At 38.6% G+C, this 11,913-nt stretch overlaps 1 protein-coding gene across 3 annotated transcripts in view; it reads right to left on the reverse strand.

Moving 5' to 3' along the window:
• PHF20L1 (PHD finger protein 20 like 1) overlaps window positions 1–5,403 on the reverse strand; it is a 125,468-nt gene extending 120,065 nt beyond the window's left edge. Inside the window, exons 1-2 of one of the 3 annotated variants that reach the window (XM_036754040.1) lie at window positions 5,112–5,403; window positions 2,574–2,693 (exon numbers count right to left, since the gene is read on the reverse strand). In XM_036754040.1, coding sequence (XP_036609935.1) covers window positions 2,574–2,656 — 83 coding nt within the window. In that variant the 5' untranslated portion in view covers window positions 2,657–2,693; window positions 5,112–5,403. The remainder of the gene's footprint in view (window positions 1–2,573; window positions 2,694–5,111) is intronic. The other 2 variants (XM_036754047.1, XM_036754054.1) reach the window with 2 other exon arrangements.
• Between the last annotated feature and the right edge of the window lie 6,510 nt (window positions 5,404–11,913).

Genomic DNA, 11,913 nt, shown 5'->3' on the forward strand with positions numbered 1-11,913 from the left:
ATTTAGTGACTTTTAGAATATAGTTCCAACTTGCTTTCCAGAATATCTGGAACAATTCATAGCACTATCAACACAACATTAGTGTATCTGCCCTCTCATAGTCCCTCTACCTCCAACAACTGCCATTTTTCTTTTCTGTTATCTTTGCCAATATGATGGGGTGAGGTAGAACATTCCAGTCTTTTAATTATTAAATATCTGGAGCATTTGTTTTTCTCATGTGGATGTTTCTCATTAATTTAGAACTGCCTGTTCATAGCCTTTGATCCTTTGTTACTAGGGAATGGCTCTTGTTCTCATGTATTAGTATCAATTTCCTATCTATCCAGAATGGCAGACCTTTCACAGAGAAGTTTTTTGCAAAGATTTTTTTTCTTTGTAGTTAACTGTTTCTTAATTCAATTTCATGTAATCAAAATTATCCACTTTATCTTCGGTGAGTATTTCAATCCCTTCTTTGATCAAGAACTCTCACCCTATCCAGAGTTATGAAAAATATCTTTCCCTTCTTCTCTAATTTATCTACAATTATGAACTTTTGTAATTTCTACATCAGAGGTAGAAAACATGAATTACAGGCCCACAAAACTCCCATGTACGGCCTGAACCAGGTTAAAATGTAACTGCGGTATGTTTAACAAAATACAACAAAACACAGATTAATACTACATTTCAAAACTAAGTCAATGTGTGACCCACAGGAATCCTTATGTCTGGAGTAGTGACTTCCATTTTTATTTTAGGTGGACTCAACAGATATAGATCACGCATCCATTTGGAACTTGTGATAAAAGGTGTGAGATTTCTATGTAAACCTGATTTCTACCAGCCTGTTTTCCAACTTTCCCAGGAGTCTTTGTCAAATAGTTGAGTTCTTACCTCAGCAGTTGGTGCCATTGGGTTTACTGAACATTACAATACTATGTTCTATTGTTTCCATGTCTTGTGTACTCAAATTTGTTCCACTCAAACAACTTTTCTACTTTTTAATCAGTACCAAACAGTTTGGTGATTACTGTTTGTAGTATAGTTTGAGATCTATTGCTATATTAGGTTCCCTTCCTTCTCACTTTTAAAAAATTATTTTTTCTTGATATTCTTAAGAGTTTGTTCCTCCAAATGAATTTTGCCATTATTTTGTCTGGTTCTTGAAAGTAATCCTTTGAGAGGTAGCCTGCTCAGTATGGCAGTGAAATCTGTAAAATCAGTTAAGTAGCATTGTCATTTGTATTATTTTAGCATAGTTCAATTATGAACAATTAATGTCTCTCCAATTATTTAAGTCTTCCATTATTTCTAGAGTGCTTTGTAGTTGCATACACAGAATTCCTGTGTGTCATGGTTAAGCAGACTACCAGGTATTTTATGAATTCTGGTTATTTTAAGGAGAATCTTTTTTCTCTCTTTCCATTGGATTCTTTTTGTACTAGAGAAAGGCTGGTGACTATTTTTGTGAGTGTATTTTATATCCCACTGACTTTATTGAAGTTATTGTTTCCATGGGTTTTAGCTAAATCTCTAGAGTTCTCTAAATAAACCTCATCTCATATGCAAAAAAAAAAAAAATACTTATTTTTCTCTGCCTTTTTAAGAAGTGCCTATAAATTACCCTTCCATTTACCTGCAACTTCATTCTTTCACAAAGTCTTATTCAAATGCCTCATCATGTTGTAAAGGTAATCCTGGGTTCTCAAAGGCTATGCTCAGCAAAGCATAAGATCTAACAGGTTTTACCACGATGGAAAAGCATCAGGTATGGTCCTGGCAACCAACCCAAGATGTTTTCCAAAGATGAGCCTAGCTAGGTATCAGAGAAATGCATCAGAAGTAGGCTAGACATTCAATGATGAAATTATTTGGCCACAATGACTAATTAACAAAAGAAAAATTAAAAAATTCCATTCAATCTCCTTCTTGCTTCTGCACTGAGAATGGCTGAGTGGCAGAAAAGGAGGCAGAGGGCACAAAGAATCATGCAGTTTTTAGATAATCTAAAAAAGATATTTAACCACTGGTAATCTAAAGGTAAAATCCATACTCCTGGCCAAGTGGACATACTGCTGGAGGAGCTGAATTATGTTCATTCAGGAACATAAAACTATGAGCAAATTATATATAACTACTTTGGAAAAGCATAAATTTTGAAAAGCATAATTTTGACCATATATGTATATGGCTTTAAACCCCCAGATAATGTACTATAACTACCCATTTAAAATATATCCAAGGAAAGCAAATTATATATTTATAAAAAAACACACTAAAAACTTGAGAAGGCAAGCTTTAGAGACTAAGCCCCACAAAGTTCATGTTTAACACATTCTAAATCCCTCATATCCTATTGTGTTTGTTTCCATGCCACAGATACCTAAACAGGTTTTGTTAAATAGCTTTATATAAAAAAGCAAAATACAATAAAATCTTAAACCTAAACTTTTTATTTTAAAGAAAAAACTAAAGTTCACATGTGTTTTTAAAATAAAAATAATCTAATGATTGGGGCAGAATTAGTGAAGACATAGAACTACATGCTACAAATACTTTGAGGTGAACAAAGTCTATTTTTTTCATACCATTTTTGTAAGTAGTCCAGTGCCTCCAAACGAGCACCAATCTCAAAAGTGATTCCAGGACGATTTGGGGGCTTTTTGCTCATCTTGAGAGTCTGTCCTTCAGTTTTCTCTTTTCACTACCTCAAGAGAAAAAAGTCATTAAGATTCCAACATGATGTGCATAGGATAGGTATGGAAAACAAACAAAAAAAAATTCAAATAGAATATTTTAAAAATAAAACTGGGAACTTCAATAGTGACAAGTTAGAGGATATTTAAAGTTACTCTGACTTATAGGTTTGTTCAATTTGCAGTCAAATGAGTAGGGAAGGAAAAGCACATAGAATAAAAATTACTTGAGTTATAAAATTTATTCTACTTTTGATTTGAAAGGTAAAGAGTAATGCCAATGGAATTTACTAAGAAATAAATGAACCAGTTGAAATTTTAAATGGAGTTCATCAGCCACAAAAAAATCCAAATGCTTTATATTGATCCCTGAAAAGGTTTTAACCCATGCAAAAAACATCAACTATTACCAATCTAAATTACAGTACAATTGTCTCACTAAACATTTTAAGAATTTTGAATCAAGGTTTCATATTAGCAACTATTTAAGTGGCAAATGTCAAATAATGCAAAGATTTTAATTTTAAAACTTGAGATGAAAGAATTAGGTGAGCATGATTGCATTCGCAATCAATTCAGATCAGAAATACACACTGGAAATTGCTTAACTTTTAAACTTGTGAATAGTTGTGTACGTTATATATCAATTTAAGAATTACCACTCTGATAATAAAAATGTTTCTATCATCAAGATGAAGAAAACTGCAAAATAACAGACTGCTTTTGATTATCCACATGTGAATTACTCATTTTTAATCTTGCTTCCTTGTTACCACATCTTCCTTTTAGAGAATGTACTCAGGGCTATATAAACTGAGGCTAATTATATTAGCCTAAACAAAATGCAATTAGAAAGTTAACCTGATGCTAGAGCAAAAGAAAAATTCTAAAACCTAATATACTTAATTTTCAAATTATCATTTTGAATGATCAATAATTGCTCTACTACCTTTGGGGTAAATAAAAATTATTTGTACCTCTTTAGGAAAAAGTTCAAAAAGTGAGGAAGAATATCCAATAATATATCATTCTCACCTTTCCTTTCAACAGGTAAAAAGGAAAATAAACCATATATGTGGTAACAAAATGTAAAGTCATAGTTAAATACTCAAAATTCAAAATTGGGGGAGAGTAGAAGAGAAGTTTTAAAACCAAGCAAGAAAAATACTTTAAAAAAAAAGTAAAGGTAAACTTACATTATTAGGAAAAAAAAAAAACAAAATCCAAAGGAGACTCAGGGGAAGTATATATGCAGAAGTGGCTACATATGTGGCTACCTGAAAAGTTTGAGTGGATACATAATTATATAATTTTACTCTTTTCGTCAGGTTCCTCACAGGGTGCACATGATGCGTCAACAGTCAGTAAATGGTAACATGCTAAGTTTTTCAAAGGTCACAACAAGATGAAGACCACACTGGTGAGAAATAAAAATTCAGCTCGTCGATGGAGATACTTAAAGGATAGGAGAAAGTAGGAAGATGTCATGAGAAAGATGAATTAAGGTCAAGGATACAAAAAAAAAGGGGGGGGGGGCAGTAGCTACAAATAATTTCACACAAACCAATCAGGAAAAAAGGAAAGAGTATGAGTGTATCGCAAAGGGAGTCTAAAGAGGGGACTGAATCCTTAAAGAATATTCGGTACAAAGACAGGGCAAGGGAGACTGTAAGAGGGGAATGAGCGGTGGACCCCCAAGAGCGAATAAAGGAGTGGGGGAGCCATGGAGAGAATGGAGAGGATGGACTCACAATGAAGAAGGGGGAGGCAAGGAAAATGGGGGACTAAGGAAGAGGTTGAGGGAAGACAGCAAGATGGAGTGGGAGAGGGTAGAGCAAGCAAACAAGCCTAGAAGAAGGTACAGCAAGACTGGGTGGGAAGGGAGACAAACGAGAAGGAGGGAGTGAAAAAAAAAGGGGGGGGGGAGGCAGTAAGGAAGACTGGAAGGTAAGGAAAACTGTGGGAGTGAAGGGAAGGAAGCCAAGAGGAGAGTCAAGGAAGGCTGGGGGAAGGGAAGGAAGGAAGAAATGTGGATAGGCGAGAAAGAATGGTCAGAACAGAAAGAAAAGGGCAAGGAAGACAAGACGGAAAAGATGTCACGTAAAAAAAGGTTACGCGAAGAACGAAGAAACAAGGCACAAGGAATGACAGCTAAAGTTAGGGGGAAAGAGAGGCAGGAAGAAAAGGCGGAGAAAAAGCAGAGTCCGGGCTGCCAGGTTTGACATTCCCCGGGACCTCAGCAGGGGGTAAAGGAGGGAGGCAAGGGGAAGGGAGGGAGCGGCTGAGTCTGGACAAAGGGGGCGGAGAATTACTGGGCGAGACGGGGGAGGGAGAGCAGAGGAGGGAGGGAGAGATAGACAGACAGACACCCGGCGCCGGGGGCCGTCCTGGCCTGGGCCCTGGCCAGGCCCCGCCGCTCCCTCCTCTTACCGACTCGGCCTCCTCAGCTCCGCTCCGTTCCGTTCCCAGCGGTTGGGCCTGGCCGGCGCCGGCGCCGGGGCCCGAGCCCAAGCGGGACAGCCTGCCCGGGTCTCCGCCTCAGCCCCGGGGGCGAGGAACCAGGGCGAGCCTATGTCCACAGCGCCGGTGTCCGGTATATGGGGGAGGAGGGAACGGGCTCAATCTCCTTCAAAGCCCCACATCTCCCACAGCCGCCTCCGCCTCCGCCTCCAGCCTCAGCCGCCGCCTCCCTCCCTCCCTCCCTCAGCAGGGAGGCCAACCCTGACGCGACGACGGACCCGCGTAATGTCACAGGCGTGCGCCGCGCCGGAAGCCGGTCCGGACCCGGTCACGTGACACTTTGGAGGGGCGGAGCGCGGGGACCATCGGCGCAGGCCCTCTGGGGAGGAGGGCGTCTTGCGACAGTTGCTTTACGGTTTTAGCGGGGGCGGGGGAGGGCGTTTCCTTGGGAGCGGAGCATTGACAGTTGTCACTGTGGCGGTTGGGAGGAGCGGGGCAATGGAAGAAAACTCAGTTGAAAAGTTTTTTGTTTATTTTTTTGGCAGAAACTCTCACCATGTTTGTAGATGAGCCTTTGTCCATCTGGATTCCCCCCTTGCTAGTGTTACATTGAGATTCAGAACTGAAACGCTCTATTTAATTTTGAGGGCCTCTCCCTCTTTTCCTGGGGTCCCCTTGTCTAGGCTCAGCTGAGGCGCCCACTTCCTCAGGACTCCCCCGGGTTTGAGCCTTGCCTCCCTCTTCACGTTATCTGGTTTGATCCTTATCTCGAACGTAGACCCGAATGCAGGATTGCTAACTAAAAGATTGCTTAAAGGTTAATTCGATTAATCCCTGAGATAGACGAATGCGGCTACTGTCTTAAGTCTCTACAGAAGCCCTAGAAGTTCCCACAACAAAAACTCAGAGTTCAAATGCACATGGGCCACTCGTACTGGGACAGCCTTTAGTTCACCCAACGGGGGTGGGGGTGGGGCTGGGAGGGACTCATACCCAAGGCCATAAATGGCCAAGATGACTCTCATCCTCCCAAAGTCCTCAGAATGGGTTCACATCCTTAACATCCTTCGAGCTTACGATGCTGGGCTAGATAGTACTGAGTCTCCCCAAAAAGGGATAACCACTTAGGGTAAATTAAGAATCAAACTTATAAAATGCTACGTGCCAAGCACTGTGCTACTTACTGGAAATATAAATATTTAAGATAGGTTTTGAGTTTCTATACAGAAGAAATGCTCTTAACACAAAAAACTCACAAGTGTGCACTGGCAAGACAAGCAGCATCAATTTATGGCTGCTATTCTCCTGGAGAATAAGTATACTTAAAACATCCAAACATGAAGATTTTTGCAAGACTTTTGACCTATTGTTGATAGAAGATAACATGTACAAATGTGACTGTGGACATCCCATGGAGCATGTGTGGAAATAGGCCTGAGACCTGGATACTTCCCAGGGAACATGTATTCTGTTTGGAGCGCTTTACAAAAAATTCTGTGCTTACACAATGGGGCCCTACGTGCTCAGTACTGAAGGACTTAGTCCTTGGGTATAATGCAGTGAACCCTAAATGGTCCCTTGGTTTCTCCCTTCCCATGGCAGTGACCACTGAACCAGGAAGAGCTGCCCATTGAGTAGAACTGAAAGGGAATGACTGTGTCCTCTAGACATCTCTTTCTTCCTATCACTGATTATTTTGTAACTCTTTGAATTTTTTCCTGGACTTAGAGAGAGGTTGAGAATTAAACTTGAGGATTAAAGTGCTTAAGTTTGCCAGTTGAAATAGCAATTTGCTTGCACATGACCCCTAGCACTCAGTACCAGCTTAGGTGACCCTAAGCCTGGATATCAAAGCTCTTTTACTCTCTTCAGTTTTTTGTTTCCTTCCCTGGTCATAGATATTTGAACACCAGTTCTAACATGGATGCTCGTATAGGAAAAGTTCTCCCTCCAGTAATACTATAGCACATCTTGGAAGAGAAGATGACTACCAAAGAGAGGAGGAGCCCAGCCTTTGTCCTGGCTTGCCAAAAAAATAGACATGGCCACAGAAACAGCCCAGAACCAAGACAAAAGTGAAATGCCACTTAATCGATCCTGAAAAATACTTCAGGTTTGGATGTTTTAAGTATCATCCTCTCAGGAGAGTGTAATAGTAGTTATAAATTGCTAGTACTTTGCTGTCAATGTATACTTGTGAATCTTTTATGTGTTAAGCATTTTTGTGTAGAGGAAATGAAAAGCTGTCCTATTCCTAACTTACATTGAGTGCCTCTCTATTTTCCATGGAAGGTTGAGCCTGTTCCCTTACCTATCCCCACACATATTCCATTGGCTGGTCACTGTGACATACATACATACATACATACATACATACAAATATATATATGAGTATCAATAAATTAATAACAAAATATTTTAGGAAAGGGTACTAGCAGTTGAGGTAATCAGAAAAGATATGGTGTAGAATCGACCCTTCAAATGGCTAAATAAGTTTTGCCACAGTGATGGAATGGAAACTATAATGCACTAAATATGAAAACTACCAAAAAAAACACCTGTAAATACTTTTTGAGATAATACAAATCAAAATAAAACAACAGCAACAAAACGAGAACCAGAATAATGGATAAATACTAACTATGACAATATAACGGGAAAAATGAATGAGAATGGGCAAAGAATATTGATAGAACTTATGGAAAGTGATTGGCAAATTGTTATGGTACTTTATCTGTTAAAATTAGTTAATTGAAGTGTAAATAGTAATTAGGAAATTTTGTTAATTATACTTAGGTTTGATGTTAAATGTTTAATGTTCCTTTTCAAGGGCGGGGTCCAGATTTACGATTTCATTAGTGTCGGGAACTCTCTCATATGAAATCTCTTTCCATTAATTCAGATCAATGACTACTTTGTAATTTATAATCTTAGAAAAGTGCCAAAAGTCACTGAAATATTAAGTGGCTTGCCCATGATCACACAGCAAGTACATATATGAGACAGAACTTGGATCTGTCTCCCAGACTTCAAACTAACCTGTCTGTTTCATCAGACTGTCTCTTGACTCACCTGTGTGTAGCAACCCCTCCAGGGTGACTTTCCCCAACTCTCAGTTGAATTGGCATGTTAGGTCCCTATGGAATGGCTAACTATTTTTCCCCTCAGGGTTCCCCTGAGGGTTTGGAGAAGAGATTCTAGTACTGTCTTGAACCCCCATGTGGTATGCTCCCCAATATTGATAGCCCAATTGATAGCAATTAGATTGTATAAAGAGAAATTTACTAAACAGGCATAGCATAGTTATTATAGAAATATCTACCCCTTCACCCAAAGCAGGTGGTGCACAGTACACTATTCTACTTACCCCTTACATGCAAGAGGTCTCTGGGTAGAGTGTGCTTAGCTTAGAAAATACATATAACCCAAGTGTAAACTCATAGCTCCTGAAGTCCTTTTCTTGATTTGTATTGGTAGAATCCTCATGAAATTCCTGTAAGGCATAGCTCTCTACTGGCATCTTAGAGAGAGTGCATTTGTAGAGTTTGTAGAGTTTGTAGAGTTCATGACACTTTTCTATTCCTCAAAGAAGTTACACTCTTTAAAGGTACCTATCCACTCTATATGTCAAATTTGAACTCTCTTGGCTCACTGGTGGATGCATTGTTTATTGCTGTCTCAGGTTCCCTGGTTGTTGTGTTGTTCATCCTTCATTCTCAAAGAGGACCAATGACATCACGAAGGTGATATCTTTACTAGCTCATAAGTGAGGCAGAGCTATGCAAGGTCCTCAGCCTGACTCTCTTCTCCAGAGTAATTGAAATCCAATGGCAAAACAAAAGTCAAGATGACTAACAATGACCCATGATGCAGTGAATGACCTTGGCCTTTCTAAATTAATGTCTTTCCCAGGCCTCGGTTTGTCTGAGGCAAGGCCCATTCAATGACTAAGGGCTAGGTAAGAATTGAGACAAAAGATGACCTAATTTACCATCATGAAAATATCAGTCTGGGAGGGGAAGTTTATGGCCAGAACAGCTTTTTCTTACATTGTGCTAAAATCTGACCCTCTGAAATTTAGACCTGTTACACTTAGTTATCCCAGCAGGGAAAATTCAGATGAAGTCTTTTCCTTCTTCCACAAAACAACTCTTTATATAATTAAAGACAACTATCTTCCTACAACCCAGTCCAACTCTTCTTTTCTCTAGGCTAAACATACCCAGTTTCTCTACCTAGACTTCTAATGAGGTCTTTCAGGATCACAGTCTTTCCTCTGGATAATGCTTTCCATCTTGTCAATATCCTTCCTAAAAAGGGCACCCAGAGCTAAAAAACACTGTGCCCTAGATGTATTTTGACAAAAGCAGAATATAACAGAGTAATCCTGCTTTCTTCAGGTAATAACAATAATAATGTTTAAACATAGAACTCTCCAGCAAGACATTACCCAGTGGCTAGAATTATTCATCAGCTGCTCACTATCTTTCATGGAATGACAAATGACAAATCCCCACTCTACAAATACAGACATTTCAAAATATTCTGGAAGACTTAACCAATAAACTGTTCTGAAACTAGAGCATTATCTCAGACTAAGATTTTGCCCACAATTATTTTGATAAAAAATTAATCCTTAAAATCTTAAGAATATTTTTAATAGCTGTCTTCCCAAATACTTTTGATCTTCAAGCTCTTTGGAGCCAAAAAACCTCTCAAAATAGGTCTAGTAGAAGAGATCAAAATCATATGAGAATAGCTTGAAGTACATATAATCTCAATTCGATTTTCTATTACAGTTGGACCAAGGATATATTTAGTATGACTTCTAATGATGATGTAACATCCTGATACTTTTATTGAGGCAACCGATTGAAGCAGTAGATAAAATGCTGGGCCTGGAGTCAAGTGCAAATTTAACCTCGGGCACTTACTAGTTGTGGGACCCTGAGCAAGTCAATTAATGTCTTTTTGCCTCCGGTTCCTCAACTGTAAAATGAGGATAATAATAGCACCTACTTTGCAAAGCTGTTGTGAAGATCAAATGAATGATATTTGTAAAAAAAACATTTAGCCCAGAGCCTGGCACACAGTAGGCACTAAAAAAAGTGCTTATTCCCTCCCTCCCTTTTATTCAACCATATAAAGAAGCTATTTTATCCACCAAAACAATAGTCCATAGAACATTAAATGTAAAAGATAATAGTAGTAATCCAACTATCCTCGGACTATTTCTAGTTAAACCTTATCAAAAGAAATGAGAAAAGCAAAAATAATATAGGTCAATTATGTGTTTATGTACCTTATATAAAACATTCACAGATTATAATACTAACAAGATGCATAAAAACAAGAAAAAATTATACATTGTCTGGAGAGCAAAAAATTTTGACCAATAGTCCAAAGAATATAAAAAAAATCTATTTTCAAGTCACTAGTTATTGGGCAAGCTACTCCAAAATACTATAACATACTGCAGTCAGCCGTAACAGTGGATAGAGTGCTGGGCCTGCAGTGAAAACTACCTGAGTTTAAATCCAACCTCAGATATTAACTCTCTGTGTGACCCTAGGCAAGTCACTTAAAATATTTACCTCAGTTTTCCCATCGGTAAAGTGGGAATGATAATAATAGCACCTCCCACCTAGGGTTATTGTGAGGACCAAATGAGGTAATGATTGTAAAGTACTCAGCACGATGCCTCCCTAAATGTTGGCTATTATTATCTTTATTATTACTGTCTTTGTTGATGGTCACAAAGCCTTTGACTCAGTTCCTTATGCATGACTTATTCATGTGCTTTAAAGATATAAAATAACCCCAAATACAGAGAATATTTGATGTCTGTGTGGAATACTATTCTCTATAAAACATGCCGCCAATACGATGATGTCCAGAGCAATCGATAAACCATGACATTTTTAGGATAACAGTTAAGTACATATACAATTTTGCCTAATTCTTAAATCCATCATCATCTCTTTTAAATAGAATTAAGTATGGCTTCCAAATGAATGATGGAATAGATCAAAAACATCTCATTCAGATCTTGATGCACATGGGTGACATACGGCTCTACCAAAAACCACGTAAACAGCATTATTAAGCACCTACTGTGTTCCAGGCATTGGGCTGAGCACAGAGAATACAAAAAAGAAACAGCCCCCACCCTCAAAGAGCTTACTTGGACATGTAAGAGAAAACATGGACATGTGTAAGTATATATGAAATATACTCAAAAAGAATGCAAGGTAGTTCTGGAAGGGAGGACATTAATTGCTGAGGGGAAGCCCAAAGGCAGGCGGAAAGGAGTGTTTGAAAAGGCATCATGCAGAAGGTGACACTTGAGCTGTTTTGAAAGAAACCAAAGATTCCAAAATGTGGAAGTGAAGAGTGCAATCCATGCATAGGAAACATCCAGGACAAATACACTGAGATAGGAGATGGAATATCATGCTATCTTTTTCTAATGGTATAGAAATATCATTTGGACTTCATAAGTGTAAAATTCACCACTGAAACATAGAGAACAATGTCTTCGAAATGGAATCTAAAAGTCACACTGAATCAAAGGGTAGAGATAATACCTACAAATACCTTGGTTTCCTCTAGGAAAGATGCATTAAGCCAAAGATGTCAAAGAGAAAGCTATGATTGAATACAGTGAGACTTATTGGCATTCTGCAATCAAATCTGAATAGGAAGACACATTTAAAGCAATTAACAACTATGTAATACCAGTTGAGATGAACATTTTTGAAACTTAAAAAAG

This window comes from Trichosurus vulpecula, chromosome 1, assembly GCF_011100635.1.
Source record: "Trichosurus vulpecula isolate mTriVul1 chromosome 1, mTriVul1.pri, whole genome shotgun sequence".
Taxonomy (NCBI): Eukaryota; Metazoa; Chordata; class Mammalia; order Diprotodontia; family Phalangeridae; genus Trichosurus; species Trichosurus vulpecula.